The sequence below is a fragment of the Pteropus alecto genome, unplaced genomic scaffold, assembly GCF_000325575.1.
Source record: "Pteropus alecto unplaced genomic scaffold, ASM32557v1 scaffold134, whole genome shotgun sequence".
NCBI classification, from domain to species: domain Eukaryota; kingdom Metazoa; phylum Chordata; class Mammalia; order Chiroptera; family Pteropodidae; genus Pteropus; species Pteropus alecto.
Genome location: NW_006436283.1, coordinates 4,999,046 through 5,015,356, shown reverse-complemented (window position 1 = coordinate 5,015,356; position 16,311 = coordinate 4,999,046). Strand labels below are relative to the sequence as shown.

General features: G+C 47.5%; 1 protein-coding gene and 3 non-coding genes across 5 annotated transcripts; 2 read left to right on the top strand and 2 right to left on the bottom strand.

Annotated features, from left to right (window-relative positions):
* The first annotated feature begins 1,633 nt into the window (after positions 1–1,633).
* Positions 1,634–6,877, top strand: MRPL58 (mitochondrial ribosomal protein L58). Of its 2 annotated transcripts, none has more exons than XM_015589564.2 (6): positions 1,634–1,771; positions 4,490–4,526; positions 5,342–5,401; positions 5,942–6,024; positions 6,111–6,280; positions 6,545–6,877. In XM_015589564.2, exons 1-6 carry the CDS (start codon positions 1,673–1,675, stop codon positions 6,627–6,629), a joined length of 534 nt encoding a protein of 177 aa, XP_015445050.1. In that variant the 5' UTR covers positions 1,634–1,672; the 3' UTR covers positions 6,630–6,877. The 2 variants fall into 2 exon arrangements, with proteins under 2 accessions (XP_015445050.1, XP_006912301.1); XM_006912239.3 differs by having other exon boundaries at positions 1,637–1,858.
* Positions 6,878–10,622: 3,745 nt separating this feature from the next.
* Positions 10,623–10,695, bottom strand: TRNAR-CCU. The gene has a single exon. It is a non-coding gene; the product is annotated as a tRNA-Arg (tRNA).
* Positions 10,696–11,032: 337 nt separating this feature from the next.
* TRNAR-UCG lies at positions 11,033–11,105 on the bottom strand. Its single transcript has one exon. It is a non-coding gene; the product is annotated as a tRNA-Arg (tRNA).
* A 503-nt stretch (positions 11,106–11,608) lies between these two features.
* On the top strand, positions 11,609–11,681 carry TRNAR-CCU. The gene has a single exon. It is a non-coding gene; the product is annotated as a tRNA-Arg (tRNA).
* Positions 11,682–16,311: the final 4,630 nt, after the last annotated feature.

The window sequence follows — 16,311 nt, the reverse complement described above, 5'->3', positions numbered from 1 at the left end:
GACAGGGAGGGACCCAGGAGACGTCCCTTCCAACCTAGAGCTCAAGGCATATGTCGGTTGCCATTCCCTTTGCAGTCTGAGTTTCCAAATCCAGTGCTCGGGAAGCGGTTAATTCCCTCCTAAAGATTTTGCCTGTATCGATGAGGATAAGACGGTAAAGCCTTGATTGGATGACAACATTCCCAGTGGCATAGAACTCTTCATTATGAAACAACCATTAATATTAGTAATAATTACTAACATTCTTTGAGCTGTTTTCATTTACCATACTACCTTTCGACAAAGTAACTTAACCAACATTTAGCTGTTTCCAAACACTGCTTGCTCTACTTTGAACCTTTCTTGGAATTAGAACTTCTCAGTTTTACAGTTCATGTTTTAACAGCCCTGTAAAAGGGCTCTGCTTAGCCTGTCTGTGGCTGTCTGAGCCTCTACCTACCTCCTCGGCCTCCCCTATCTCCTGAGAAACTATCATCATGCTCTGGAAAACTGCTGTTTCCCCCACAAAGGGGGTGGGGGTGGTCCACTTTTTAAAACATTTCTTTCTCCACCTGTCTGCCTCTCCTCTCATCTGGTATTTGTCCTGTAGAGCTTTCACACACGTGCTCAGCGGGGATTTGCTTATCGGCAGCTGCCTGGTGAATAAGCCCAAAGTTACCAAAATTCAGCTCTAACAGAGCTCAACTTTCAAAAACACATTCCCAAAGAATTCATCTCATCAATATGCGGATGAAAAAAAGGGGGTCGTATGGAAAGTAACCTCACAGATCATGAATTCCTAACTGGGCAGGTCATGGTGGGTGGCCTATGACTTCTTTAGTGAAAGGTTTTAAGCCAGCCCTGTCCATTGTTCTTATGCCTCTAAGTTAACACACCTTTGAAATACCAGCAGTAATACCCTTGGAATGGGGTATTAACCTGCAAGAGAGCTTATAATCTTGTTAATCCAATAATCCAATCCCACTTTGCTTTCTCCAATCTTCCTTAAATCCCGTCCTTAATTTCAAATGCATAAAAGCAGCTGCAAAACTTAATCAGAGGGGCATTTTAGATCTCGCTCCCCAGCACATATCATCGGTTTGGCTCAAATAAACTCTTACAAAAGTTCTCTGAAGGTTTCGATGATTCCTACTTTGACAAATATTTGAGTACTTCTGTGTACCAGGTTCTGGGTACTGGGGATCCTGCAGTGAGCCAGTGCCCCTCCTGGAGCTTATTATATTACATCCTGGGTGGGAGACAGGCACTAAACTAGAAAAATAAGATTGAATTTTGTGAACGAAAAATAATAATGAAGTAGAGCAGGGTAGAGGGGATGGAGATGAACCAGGCCAGACGGGGCAGGCCTCACTGATGGTGTTAGAATGGCAGGGAGAGCAGAGTCTGAAAAGGAGAGAAATGGGGTTTCTGGGGGGCACGGAATCCAGGGGTTCTTTCACCAGGAGGCCCCCTAGAGATATCGCTGTCTGGCCAACGTCTTCCCCACCGCTGCAGCGGACCTCAGAGAACAAACTAGCCCTCCCCCAGGTGGCCACTGAATTGCCTCTTAACCGGCGCCGCCTCCTAACCCCCGCCGACGTTAAAAGTCGCACGGAACCAAAGTCCAGAGGGAAACGCAGCCTCACGGACCGCAGTAGGAAACGCCCCCCGGAAGCGACCTCGAAACTCAAATATGGCGGCCGCCCGCTACCTTCGCTGGGGCCTAAGCCGAGCCAGAACCTGGCTGCGACCGCCGCCCGCGCACCACCCTCTCCGGGATCTGCACAAGCAGGTAGACGGGACCGAGTTTCAGAGCATCTACAGTCTGGACAAGCTCTACCCGGAGTCGCGGGGCTTGGACACCGCCTGGAGGGTCCCGGTGAGCCGGGAGGGCCAGTTGGAAGGGGCGTTCCCACGCCTCAGCTGGGTGACGTCAGAAAGCCAGGACCCCATTGGTCAGGCGCGCGGCTAATCGAAGGGGCCGCCGCGGGAAGAAGCTGGTTGTCCGAGCAACCGGGGTCTGGGGCCACGGGGAGAGTCTCCGCTCCCACGGTGGCCTAAGGGGTACCGGCTCCGGGAGAGCACGCTGGGTATGCTTCCTACAGTGCCACCAGCTTTTCCGCATTTGTTCCCCGGCCCTCAGGCCCAGATTCTTGTCCCAGCGGAAAACGTGGGCATTCCGGTTCTGCAGAATGGACAGTAAAGGCAGGAGGCTGCCACGTCGTTTACTCCCTTCTCGAATCTTTTGGAAGGTTACACTATCCTTAGCCTCTAGTAACCCCAGCACGCCTGAAGAAATAGGGCTTCTCGTTGGTTTCCTCAGGATGCATTTAAACAGAGCCCGCTGTCCGCAGGCTCTGCATCAGGTCGCTGAGCGGAAGAGATAGGACCCAGCCAATTCTGTTGTGTCCACCTGCAGGACTGGCAGAGAACGTTCACTGATTCATTAACTCATTCAACAAACTTCTATTGAAAGCATGCTTTGTGTATGAACAAAACACAGAACTCCGAATGCTTGCGGAGGCTGACTTCTAATGGGGAGAAACAGGCAATAAGTAAAATGAGCAGTACAGAGTTTGTGAGATGGTGATCAATACTTTGGAGAAAATAAATCCCGGAAGGAAGAAAGAGTGCTAAGGTAGGGAGCAGGATTGCAGTTTTAAACAGGATGGCCTAGGAAGGCCTCTGAGGTGACATTCGAGTAAAGACCTGGAAGAAGCAAGGCAGAGAGCCATGAAATAGTGGGAAGATGAGCATCCCTGCAGAGGGAAACAGCAGGTACAGTGACCTCAAAGCAATTGCTTGCTCCACTTAACCAGGGAACAGCAAGCAGGCCAGTGTGGCTGAGCAGAGGAGTCGAGAGATGAAGCTAAAGAGGAGAGCAGTGTGCGGAGGCCTGTTTATAGGGCTTACAGGCTTTTAGCTTTACTCTGAATGCGATGGGGACCTACTGGAGGATTTGAGACAGAGGAGTGGAATGATCCAACTTGGTTTCATAGGGATCACTTTAATAGAGCCTTATAAAGAACAGACTGTAGAATGGCAAGAACAGGAAGACCAGTTAGGAGACTGAGTAATACAGGGAAGAGATAAGCAGGGTGAAAGCAATAGGAATCATGAGAATTGCTCAGGTTCTAGATACAGTCTGAAGGAAAAGCCTCTAGGGTTTGCTAATAGATTTTCTTTGAGAAATGAGAATGAGAGAGGAATTGACGTCTGGGGCCTTGAGCAGTGGAAGGATGGAGTGGAAGGATTGAGTGAGATTGGAAAGCAACAATAACATTCACTTGTTTGTTCTTTCATTCAGCAAAAAATGTATTGTGTACTTACTGTGTCAGACACTGTTTCAGGCATTGCAGATCCAACTTCTGTTCTAGCAGGAGGAGCAGATAGTAAACAAAGAAAGAAAGCAGGTCCGGTAGTGAGAAGTCATGAGATCAGGATGCTGTCATAGTGCTGAGGTGCTACTTCAGATTGTTAGTCAGGGAAGTCCTCTGGGAGGAGGTTTGAGGTTTGCGGCATCCATCAGGCATCTGAGAGGAGACATCGAATAGCAAGCAGTTGGCTATATGGGTCTGAAATCGAAGAAAGAGGTTTGAGTTTGAGCCAGAAAGTTGAGAGTCACCAACATGGATGATGTTTTCATCAATATTTTTTTGAGTATGATAGAGAAGAGAGGATTCCAGGGCCATGTCCGTGTTCGAATGTTGCAAAGAGTAAGCAAAGGAGAGCGAGAAGGTCCTAGGGAGGTAAGAAGAAAGATGAGAGGATAGCTCAGAAGGAAGGGGAGTAATGTGCTTCAGGGAGGGCGTGGTCCATGGTCTTCAGTGCTGGGGAGAGGTGGAGTAAGATGAGGGTTCCACCCCCAAGTCATTCTGAGATGAAAAGGAATGAAGGGGGGTGTGGCACAGGTGAGGGTACTTTGAGCTTGGATGGCCAGAAGAGCCTCAGAGGGGCAGTGTTTCCCCTGGGCCTGTGGACACGAGGATCTAAGGCTGAAAGCCATTTTTGGAGGAGCAGCATGGGAGAGACGTGGTGGTGAGGATCTTGGAGTGAGTAGTTCAGGTTGACACAAACCGTCAAGGCAGATGTGTTAGTCGCTGCTCAAAGCAGACAGCTTCCCGGGTGAGCGGAAGGAACAAGGTGGCCCAACAGGTTTGTTGCTCCATATTGGCAGAGGATGTTCCTTTTGGAGTCTCCCTGATGCCTGTGTACTCCGGTGCCTTCCCTCCATCCCAGGAGCCAGGCCTCTGATGTGCCCGACACTAGCTAAAACGGGGGCAGAGAAGGCTCGAGAGGTCGCCTCCGTTTTCTTGGAAGAGTGTTTCTCAGGTGGCACCTCTGGAGTCAGCAAGCTCTCTCTGTCATCTGTTGTGATTTTGCTGGGGATCTGAAAATAGTTGTGTGACCTTTGCTTCGTGGCTTTACAACATTTCTTTGGTTGCCCTGGACCAGTTAGGAGTCACCCAGCAGGTAATATCTGGTTGACACTGTGTACGTTACATTACAGGGCGATGCAAAGCAAGCCAGCAGTGACATTCCTCTAGGTAAGTAATTTTGTTTTACAAAAAATCAGCCATTTCCCCCACTCCTCACACATTCCTTCCAGGTCTCTTCAGCCTAATGAAAGTAATGAAACTGCCCTCGGGTGTGCAAAAGTGGTCTTTTCAGCATCGTTTAGAATAGCAAAGGAATGATGCTGCAGCCACTCTGGAGTGCTCTGCAGTGCACAGTACACATGGAAAGCTCTTGCTGGCCTTGTGACCCAGAATAATCTTTACAATAGATGAATTAATCATCTTTGGAAGAAAGTACGGTGCAGGAGAATATGCGTAGTAAGCTACCATTTGTGCCTTACGTGTACATCTGAAATGTGTATACTTCTGTCTATGTACAGTAGATCTGAAAGGATGTGCAAGGAATTAGATATGAGGACTGCCTTGGAGAGCAGAGAGGAAGGGGCAAACTGGTGGGGACCTCTCCCTGTAAACCGTTTGCATAATTTTAGGATTGTGCACCCAGTAAGCATACGGCGAGGCCTGACAGGCACAGCCTGGGAAGAAACAACCAGCCTTTTGCAGATTCCGAGTTTGCGACGTACACACATAGAGAAAGGAAGAGAGTACCAAGGTGCTGGCTCCCTGTGGCCCTTGCTCAAGGTGACACTGAAACAGAGGCCAGGCGATGGCAGCACATCTGTCAATAATCTCTTACTCCACTAATCTGAATGTGATGTTTATTTATATAAAAGCCATCGAAAGAGAGAGATGTGTAATAGGGACAGTTATGTTGATAGTAAATTAACTTCGCACGTTCTGCCACGGGATAATCATTTATTTTTGTTGTTTGTCCCGTTTTCTAGATCGCTTGACAGTATCTTACTGTCGGAGCAGTGGTCCCGGAGGCCAGAACGTTAACAAAGGTACAGGGCGCCTTGTCCTTTTCTTTCACTTTAAAACTCAGTTGGAAGATGGACTGGAGGATTCCGTGTTCACAGTCATGTGGAATAAAGGAATTTTATTTAAGCAGAAGCTTAAATACCACCAGTTATAACAATCCTCTGTATTCTTTTGAATGTGGTCTCATTCTCAGACTCAGCTGTGGGTTGCTAGGACTGGGCTGGGCTTGTGGGTTTAACAAAGGGAAATCACAGCGTGAGTTGGCAGCCAGCTCTAGGAACAGGTTTCCTTGATGCTTGTGGAACCCATCCCCCCATTCTTTCCAGAACCCAATAAACGGTAAGAGAAACGCTGGGCGTTTAGCTTCTGGAAGTGTATTTTTGTCCAGAAGGGACTCACGATCTTTGCAGGCGCCTTCCATGGCCACCTGTGTAACCCCAGGCTGACGCAGGATGACATGCACCTGGTCGGGTGTCTCCCCTCCCTTTGTTCCAAGACGGTCACCCAGGTGCTGAGCTTACCCACTCTCGGTGACCCGTGCTTTCTTGTCCCTTTCTTCACAGTGAATTCCAAGGCCGAGGTCAGGTTCCACCTGGCAAGTGCTGACTGGATCGCAGAGCCCGTGCGGCAGAAGATGGCTGTGACGGTAACCGCGGCCCCTCTTCCCATAATCCCTCAGGCGCTTTTAGCCTTTGCTCCGTAGAACTCTGGTTTTGCCTTTATTCCCTGCAGCATAAAAATAAGATCAACAGGTCAGGAGAGCTGATACTCACCTCTGAATGCAGCCGCTATCAGTTCCGAAATCTGGCAGATTGTCTACAGAAAATTCGAGATATGATCGCAGAGGCCAGCCAGCCAGCCAAGGAGCCATCCAAAGAAGATGCTGTACTACACAGAATCAGGTACCCGAAGACACCCCAAGTGCCCCGCTACTGAATTCTATGGACAAGGGGCTGCACAGGGAAGAAAGGGGGCAGGGCCAACCCTGGCCTCCCAGCAGACAGGTGGGGAGCCTGGGAAGCAGCGAAGACCCACCTGAGTGGAGCTCTGAGCTGGCGCTTGCTCACTTGGCTGCTGTGCTGTTCGCGGAGCTGCCAGCTCCGCTCACTGCTTTGAAAAGCCCCTGCTGAGCTTCTGGGCCTAACCGAGCTCTTTTCTGTTTTCAGGATAGAAAACATGAATCGGGAAAGACTGAGAAAAAAGAGAATAAATTCTGCCATAAAGACAAGCAGGAGGGTAGACGTGGACTGAAGTTATCCCCCGGAGCTGGCAGAGACCCTCCTCAGGGCGCCGGGCGCTGCTGGGGGAACTTTACCGCTTCAGGAAACTGAAAACCCTATGTGGGCTTGTTCATGGTTGTCTCTAACTGCGGAGCCATCCAGAGAGCGAGGGCTGCAGGCACTGGTTACAAAGGTCTTTATACATGTCTCAAAGCTTAACTATCCTTTTAATGTATTAGCTCCAATAAAATTCTAAACGCAGTAGGCATCCCTTCTTCAGAATGCTTCAGAACAGAATTCCTTCCTTTTCTCTCAGGTTTGAAATCTGCATAACAGTTGCTGGTGGAAACTGACTACTTGTCACAGCGGTGGGGGGTGGGGAGGACAGGAACTGAGCCTGGTGTCTGCCCTCAAGGAGCGCAGTCAGGTAGAAAGGCTGAGACAGGTGAGGGGGCAGTTGAGCTGGGCCTCGCAAAGGTATCGAATCGTAATCAGAGAGGGGAGGAGGATGTGCCAGGCGACGGGACAGCACGAATAAAGGAGACCAAAGAAAAGGCTGGAGTGGAGGAAATGGTGAGGAAGCCATCTGAATTCGCGCAGGGAGATCCTGAGAGATCAGTTTGGAGAGGGAGATGGAAGCTCCCTGTGGAGATTCTTGAATTCAAGGAGTTTTAATTTTAAGATACATAGGTATTAGGGAACCACTTGAGGGGGAAGGAATATCACGTGTTAATTGCTGTCGCGAGCTGTGGGGTTGCGGATGAGACTGAGTTGGAACTGGAAAAAGGTTTTTTGTCATTCTGTGGGTATGGGAAGCACCCAGGCCAGCATAACAGCAGGTTATCCTGGCATGTATGAATGTCATAGAATGTTCTGTTTTGATCTAGTCCACTCATTTGACAAATACTGCACTGCAATGCTCTAGAAGCAAGAAGTTGTAGTGCATACACTTTATGTGAGCACAGATGCCACGTGAGGGAGAAAGGGGAAAAGGTCATCGATAAATGACTCTCACAATGAAATGCAAAAGATGTGGCAGACATAGTCCCTGTCCTTCAGGGACTCAGAGCTTAGGAGGGAACAAGGAAGCGCCACATTCCTTAGTTCATTAAGCATTGGGTGAGTCCCAGGGAACCAGCAATGAGCAGAGCTCTTTCTTCCAGAGAATTGACTTTCCATCAGCTGAGAAGAAAAATAGATTCCTGTTTGGTAACATGACCTAAAATGACCTAAAATGTGGTAAATAACATTAGAAAGGTCAAAATAGATTGCTGGAGGCAGAGAAACAACTAGTTCCAGCTGGAGGGTTGGAGAAGATGTGTTTGAGGTGCCTGAAGGATGGGAAGGGCTGGCCATGTGAGCAACATAAGAGCTTGTGACTTAGATCCTCCAGTGTGGCCTGGGGCCGGTGAACAATGGTTCTGAGGGAATGGGCTCTGAGGCCAGACTGCCAGTCAGCTCCCCGCCTTCCACCGCCCCCAGTTCAAGGGCCTTGGTCAAACTACTAAGCCTCTCAGAACCTCTCTGTCCCCGTCAGTAAACTAGGACTGATGTTATCAGCACCTACTTCCTAGGGTTGTGACATTTAAATGAATAAGTGGTTAATGGCACCAAGCTTGTGCTCCGGGGATGGTGGCCATGATTAATAGCCCAGTTTGGCTGGAACCTAAGAAATGAGGAGCTGTGGAGACACGTCTGCCACACTGAATAGGAGCCAGGGGGTCAAGAAAGCCCTTCGATGTGACAGCTAAGACAGCCTCTACCCCTACAGAGGCTGTTGGGGGAAGATTAATCTGACCGTGAATGGATGAGGAAAGACCGAAGAGAAGTGAGCACGGTTTGGTGGACTGACCCACTTAGCAGTCAGGCACCCAATCCTGGCACTAGAGCAGTGGACACGGATAGAGAGAAAATAGCAGATGCGAGTGGATTTGAGGGACAGAAAATTGGCTCACGCGGAGCGGAAGCAGGTGTGTCAATGAGTGACGCTGTGCTTGGAGACAGGAGAGGAGGGTGGTTGGATGATGGGAGTGGTTCTGCCTGCAAGGAGCTGGCTTTGAGGGGCCTGCGGGGGACTGTCTAGGTAGCGATGCCCAGGAGAGGGAATGAAGCCCTAGAGCTGGGAAGTGAGGCTGCAGCTGGGAGAGGCAGGATGGAGGGGGACGAGTTGAGTCTCGAGAATGGATGGGAGTGGGTGAGGCAGAACCAAGGGAGACTGGGTTAGATGGTGGCAGCAGGAAACCAGACAAGGCATCCCTGTGGGTTGGCCCTGAGCAAACTGCTGGACCCCTCAGGCCCTCAGGGTGGCGTGTGAAGGGACCTGGAAAACCATTCCAGACACTGGAGGGGAGGGAGAGGTACAGAGAAACAGCAGGCTGGGGGACAGAGAGTAGAACACAGAGGTAGGACTCACCGAAAAAAAAGCCGAAGGCAAAATAATGAACACGGGTGAATCTCAGACACAGTGTTGAGCAAAAGGCCAGACTACCAAAAAGTATGATTCCATTGTAAGTAGTTCAAAACAAGACAAAACGGTTTTACCGTAATGAAAGTACTGGGGGGAGGTGGCCGCTGACTGGGAAGAAGCGCAAGGGAGCCTTCTGGGAGGCAGGGAACGTTCTGTGTCATCCCGCTGTGGTCTGTGGTCTGTACACTTTGCTGCATGAATGCCTCGCCGCAACGGACAGATGGATTAACTTAAAGGAGGGCATCCCCAAGGCGGGAGACCAGCCAGGTGGGTTAAACTCTCCCTTCTTGCTGATGTGAAGTGGGGAGGGAAATGGGTTTCTGCAAACTACATGTTGGAGAGAGAAACACAGAAGAATGTCTCACTTCCCTGTCCCCTGAGACTTGGGGGATGGGAAGCAAAGTCTCACGCTGCCCTGGGCTGCAGCTTCTGCCTTACATCTTTCAGATATGTATGGATTCTAAGAGTGGATTTTAAACGTTTTTAAATGTAATGTTTAAAAATGTGCTTATTTATTTGTATTACTTTTCGTATAATAGTTTTAAAGGAACAAAATATCTGGCTGATCTATTGCTTTTCTATATATTATACATTTATATATAATATATACCATATTCCTATGATAACTGGAAGAATTTGTTCACCCTGGTTGTGCCTTGTCTCGTGACGGTGAATATTTTCAGTGTTTATATTCCATTATTCATGATTGATGCTAGTCTGTTCTCGTTTTCTTTCTATATCACTTTTCCCTAAAATTCCTGGATTTTCTGTCAGATCTGCGGAGGTGGCACAGTGGATGGAGCCTCAGTCTTGACCATAGTCCAGGTTTCGGGGCAGCCCCAGCCCCACTGTTTTTCCCGATGCGGTGGCTGGAGGTTGGTGAGCTCACCTCCCACCGTAGCGTCTTCCCACCTCGTCGCGGTCGACTGTGAGCCCCGTGGGCCCACCCACAAGCGGCATCCGCCGCTTGACATCTTCAGTAAACGCGCGTCCATTTAAGCCTTGCCTTGGAAGACCCAGAGTCCGACCACTACTAAGGCAGGAGATGCTACCCATTTGCCCCACAAAGCCCCAGTGGTCTAATGGATAAGGCACTGGCTTCCTAAACTTAGGGGTTGAGGGTTCGAGTCCCACCTGAGGTAGGGGTAACCTTTTGGTACTCTAGAAAATTCACTCTACCTCAGTTTGATGGCACCTGAATCCCTGGCCGAAGCAAGGCACCCAAGGGCAGAGCACCCTCTCTCTTTCCCAACTTTTGTACAGCTTACATACCGAGGCTAGAGAGCAGGACTGTCCTGTAGGCTTAGAGTGCAGAATGTCCCCAAGACACCCCAGCGTATGAAGTGGGCTCTGGAGACGCTGAGCCTGGAGCCTGGAATGCAGGCTGCGCAGAATCCGTGATGACAAACGCGAGGTCCCAATAATGACAAGGTGGGCAGGGTTCCAGAAGCGGCTCAGAACCGGGGACCGGACACATGGAGCCCCTGGGTCCCCCGGTGCGTCATCCCCGGGGGTCTCTGTGTTCCCGGCACCAAAAATACCCTTGCTGCGAGAAACCACCCCAGGTGGGACTCGAACCCACAATCCCTGGCTTAGGAGGCCAGTGCCTTATCCATTAGGCCACTGGGGCGCAACAAGATGGTGCTTCCACGTGGTTCGTGGTAACGAGCAGCCACGCGCACGGACCTCACGCTGTGCTGGGAGCGGGACAGCGTCCTAGCGAACGGGACTAGTGCAGTCCTGAGATGCCAGCTGGACAACCGGAGGTCCACCCGCCGTAATACGCAAAAAGCTAGAGTACAAGAGGAAGCGCTTGAGCAGTGGCCGCTGAGACCAAAGGGCGCCTGGCGGAGCGAATGCCCCACAGACTAGTGGAGAGACAATGCTACGACCCCTCAGACGAGGTTGAGCGGGATTTTAAGTGTCCCCGTCGCCGACAGGCACGAGCCACTCTCCCAAAAGGGAGTCGACCACGAAGGGACTCGAACCCTCAATCTTCTGATCCGAAGTCAGACGCCTTATCCGTTAGGCCACGCGGTCACAACACACTCTCACTTCTGATGCACTGTCCAGGTGGATTCCCCTCAGAGGTGCTGGCGACTCATGCTAAGGAGGATCGTGCGTTTAGGTCCCAGGGTGCGTTATGGGTGCAGCGAAGGCGGAGACGGGGTGCGGTCGGCGTCTCCGCTGCTGCGTCCCTAGATCCCTAAGGAAGCCTCACGGTGCGAATGGGTACGCAGAGGGGACCTCTGGTTCAATAAATAAGACGTCTGACCTCGGATGAGAAGATTCACAGTTTGAGTTTCTTCGTAGTCGATGCGTCTTAATCCCAAAGATTGGGTAGCACATCTATACAGCATCCGAACCCCACGCCCTGCCCTCGCCTTAGACACCGCCAGCCTCCCGACCCGCCCCCACCTGCAGTTGGGAGTTCAGGCCCCTATCCAATAGGGATTTTGTACCTGGAGCTTCCGGTCCCGACGTCATCACACAGCCCTGCGGCGTCACTCAAAAGGCATGTGATCCGGCGCCGGTTACGTGAAGCCCCAGTGGCCTAATGGATAAGGCACTGGCCTCCTAAGCCAGGGATTGTGGGTTCGAGTCCCACCTGGGGTGAGGTTTGTTTAACCACCGGAATATTTCTCCTCTACTGTCTTTAAAAACTGCGTGGTACTTTTCTTCTCTTTAATAGCAGTGTGTGTCAGTGTGTGTCAATTAATTCGAGCCAGTCTACACTGAAAGGTAAATCAAACTGCTGCCGCGACCCTCCCCGCACGCGAAGGCAGAGGCAGGCGGAGTGGAGGTGCTGCTGCTCAACGCAATGCCAGCAGTCCTGCTGTGGGCCCCATCACCAATGAAATGGAGCTCACTGCTCTGTGCAAGGGCAAGGGTGGCAAGGAAGCACGTGTGTGCACACGCCTTGGACACTAGGAACAATAACTGCCAATCCGTACAGGAAAAAGATGACACGCTCAGATCGGGTGATCCCCGCAGTGTTTTAAAAGAGCCGATCTGAGAGATGTATGTTGATTCTCGCCCTTTCCTGTATATGGGTGTGTGTGTACATATTCCTTTAGTAGAATGTTTGTTTTAAACAAACAAACAAACAAACAAAAACCCTACTAATCTGGCCAGGGGTGTTTTCGGGCTGTTGCTTTAACCTCGAAGCCCACAGCTCCTGAGGAGATACGGTTGGGCTTTGAGGCTGAACATCTCACTTTCCGTGCACGTTAGGGCGAGGCTGTATTCTTTATCAGATTTTCATAAATCCTTGACTCAGAAAAGTTTAAAAACCAGTGTTTCTCGTGCTTTTGTAAAAGAAACAACAAACGAAACAGAACTAGAAGCAGAGTCCTCCTCTCCCCTCTCCACAGTCTTCCAGAATGCCTCTTTTCTCACTAAGTTTTATGGATGAGACTTTGAAGCGACCTCTGGCTGACCAGCCCTGCCACACGGCTGAAGCCTCATGTGGCACTGCTAGGGCATTTTCTTCTTTTCTGGGCTTCCTTTCTCCCTGACCTCCATGGAGCTTACATTCTAGTGAGAGAGAGGACAGTAAACAAGTTAATAAATGATTCAAAATAAAGATGGTGATGGGAAACTTGAGTAGTCAGAGAAGGCCTCTGGGTAGAGAACAGCAGGTGTCACTGGCAATTTCGTCGCCTTCAGGGGACTTCTTTAATGTCTTGGCTGACACACTACCTACCTCGCAGGGTTGTTGTGAGGAGCGAATATTTACATAAAGCTATTAGAACAATTCCTGCAACACAGAATGTGCTCTGAGTCATGAACATCATCATGTACTAGTATACTAGTTGGCCCTATTATTCAAGGTTTACGTGTGATAATCTCCTAGCTAGATGTGAAGCCCTGAAGGCTCACATTTCTTCTCTTTCGTTCATAATGAATTAAGATTCTTCTAAATGTCAAGTGCAGCGCTAAGGCCTGAGAAATATAACTAAAGTATAGTGCTGGCACACAACAAAGAATCTCCTAGAATCCTCTAGATCTTGTCTTCTGAGATTAGGAGCTGGTATAGCAAATGCCTGATGGTAGTGCGGAGTGGGAGGTGCAGGTAACAATTTGCTAAGGCTGTAACGAAGGAAGAACGGTGTACCAAGAGAGAATCCCGCAGCTCTGCGGGATGGGGTGAGGACACTGCATTTGCTCTTTTGGGGCAGTGGGAATCCAGGGAAGGGTTTTAAGTAGAGGAGTAAAATGACCATGTAAAGAATGCATTGGATGTAGGTGAGTTTACAGGCAGGGAGACCACTTAGGGAGAGATATATGCTTTGGGGAAGAAATTACCAATTCTGGAACATACACAAACCAGTGACACCAAGAGGAGAAAAGTAAAGCGGATGAATCAGCAGGATGCGGTGCTGACCACTGTGGGATGAGCAAGACAAAGAGCCCAAAATGGCGCCCAGGGCTTGGGGGACAGTGGTGCCACACTCGGGGACAGATGGGGTGGGGATGAGTCTAGGCTTAAGTCAAAAATACCAGGAGGCTGGCCAAGTGCCTGCTTTATTCCCGCCCCCCCAACCAAATCTCTCTTTTTCATCAGTTTCTAGTGTCTGCTTGTTGTTATGCTTAGAGAAACTCTCCCGCCTGAAGATTATATAAATATTGACATAATTTTTACTGTTGTTTCTTGTGGGATTTTTAAAAAACATTTAAATCTATAACTAAAATGTATTCTCAGTGTATAGTTCTTATTGTTTTACAATATTTAATCACTTCCCCAGTGATTCAAAATGCTTACTTTACAAATATTTATATGCATACAGTTAACACTTATACGTATGGACTTTTTCTGAACATTGTTCTCTTCTATTGACCTAATTATTTTTAGCTTTTTGTGATACTTAATATGAGAGTACTAATCGATGACCCAATTTAATCTTTTAGGTTTTTGACTATTTTTACCTATATCTTCTAATTTTAAATCAAAATGTATAATAAAATGTTTTTATATGGCACAATTTAATGCCATGAATTTGCGTTGCTTTAATATAAAATATTCATGTTACTTTTATCTTCTAAGCATTCTGTAATTACATATTCGATTTCTCACTGATCCAAGAAATTAGTATATTAGCTATTAAATGAGCCTTTTATTAGTCTGCTATAGTTTCATTTGTTTTGCAAAATCAAAAACAGAAAGGCGTATTCAAATCTATGACCATTGTTTCTAGCAACTTTTTAACTCTTTTTGCTTTATGTATTTTAATCCTGTTCTTTTCAGTACATCAAGGTTCCAATCATTTTTTCATGTAATGGTTCCCTTTATTAATAATTACATTTGACCTATTTCATGTTTTTGTCATGGATTTCTACTTTGCTAGATAGATGTATTATAATTCTGTTTTTGTCCACCCTTTAAAAATTGTTTTTAGTATGAACATTTTCAAACATACACAAAAACAGAGATGAACCAGCCTAGCTCAGTTATTAAGATTTTGTCACATTTGCTCCATTGATCTTTATTTTTTTCTGAAGTTCTGCAAAGCAATCTCAGACATCACATTATTTTGCCCCCACATACTTCAAGTCATTTCTTAATTATCCTTTACCAGCTGACTGGCTCACAACAAAACGGATAAGAAAAAAAAAATCCAGATAAGGTCCACAAATGGGATTCGTGACTTGGGTCTCTTAAGCCCATTTTAACCTAAAGCTGCACCCCCATCCCTGCCTTACCCTACACCATCGACGTGTCGAAAAATGAAAGCCGTTTTCCAGGAAATATCTCACATTTTGGTTTTATCTTTACTTCGTCATGGTATCATTTAACTTGTCCCTCTATCCCAGATATTTCCCCTAAATTGGTCATTTTAATGTCTTGGTTAAATTCAGGTTCAACTTTTTGGCAAAAATAATTTCAAATGGTACCACTGTGTATTATACACATAATATGTAAGGTACGTACTATAGGCTTGGTTTGGTATCAGGTGACGGCCTCATCAAGTTCCTCAACCTTTCATATAATGGTTTCGTCCATTGATGATCTTTGCCTAAATAATTTCATTAGAATTACAAAATAGCAATTTGTTCCTTTTCTTTACACATTATCGAGAATACTTTGTCAAAAACTTTCATCAACAAGGTCTATTAGTTTATCCTGAAATATAATTGTTTAAAAAAAGCAGATGAATGTGTAATTTTTTCTGCTTCAACGTCAGTTTTTAATATATCTAATCTATCCTTACTTAAAAACTTTTCTTTTAAAGAATGGACAGCTTGGGGTTGATCCAGTTTGATCATTTGCCTTTTAACGGGGGTCTTTACCCATTCATAATCATCCTAATTACGTTTGGTTCTGTATTTATGCAGCTTACGGTTTTGTTGATTTCTATCTTTAATTTTTGCTACATAGCATGTACTTTTCCTCTCTCCAGTTGTGCTGGTTGGAAAATTACTGCTTGGCTATCGCCCATGGGAACATAGGCTATCGCCCATGGGATCATAGGTTATCACCCATGGGAACATAACATTCTAACAATAAGCTTTCTGCTTCTGTACCCCCGCTTGCACAACCTACCTGTGGGTTAACAGTTAGTAAATAGAAGAAAAATAGACTTTTGTGTTAGGACAGAATGAGGAATGGGATTTGGGGCTTAAAAACCTTTATATTTCGGGACTGCTTAATTTGAGGTCTGCGTACCCCTGGCTGACCCAGCTGGCTGAATAGTGTTTCCTATAACTCACTGATTTCTGGTAGTCCGTGTGTCTTTCAGGGACTGGCAGCTACAACACAGTGATCTGAAAAGCATAATCCTATTAGTGATTATTTTCAGTGTAAAATCAATGCATATTCAAAGCAATAGTTTTGAATAATCCAAGAGATGTAAAATGTGAAAGTGCCGGACCCTGTCCAGATGCCCTGGATGGAGAGGATGTTCTCAGTCGTTCACTGCTGTTTCTTCCGATAAGTCTTCCAAAGGTCCCGCCAATGCCAGGGACTCTACCCTTTTTCAAAACTTTCACGGGACACTCCGATTGGTTCCTCCCTTAAACATTAGTTTTAACCATACTTCAAAAGCAAACTGAATGGCTCTTAGATTCTCCATGTTTCCACTTCTCTGAATGGATTTTGAGCTTGACAGCTTCCTGCCAGCTCTGTGCCAGTTCCGTGATTCGCAGCCCGGGGGTGGGAGTTGGGGGGTGGCGTGTGGTTCTGTTTTGTGCATTAAAGGTCTTCTGGCGCAGCTATTAGTGAACATCACAGGTGACATGACTAAAA

Coding starts and splice junctions, on each gene's coding strand:
- MRPL58 (XM_006912239.3), top strand. CDS start 1,673: ATGGCGGCCGCCCGCTACCTTCGCTGGGGCCTAAGCCGAGCCAGAACC. Junction 5,402..5,941: donor AGGCCAGAACGTTAACAAAG/GTACAGGGCGCC, acceptor CTTTCTTCACAG/TGAATTCCAAGGCCGAGGTC. Junction 6,025..6,110: donor GGCAGAAGATGGCTGTGACG/GTAACCGCGGCC, acceptor TATTCCCTGCAG/CATAAAAATAAGATCAACAG.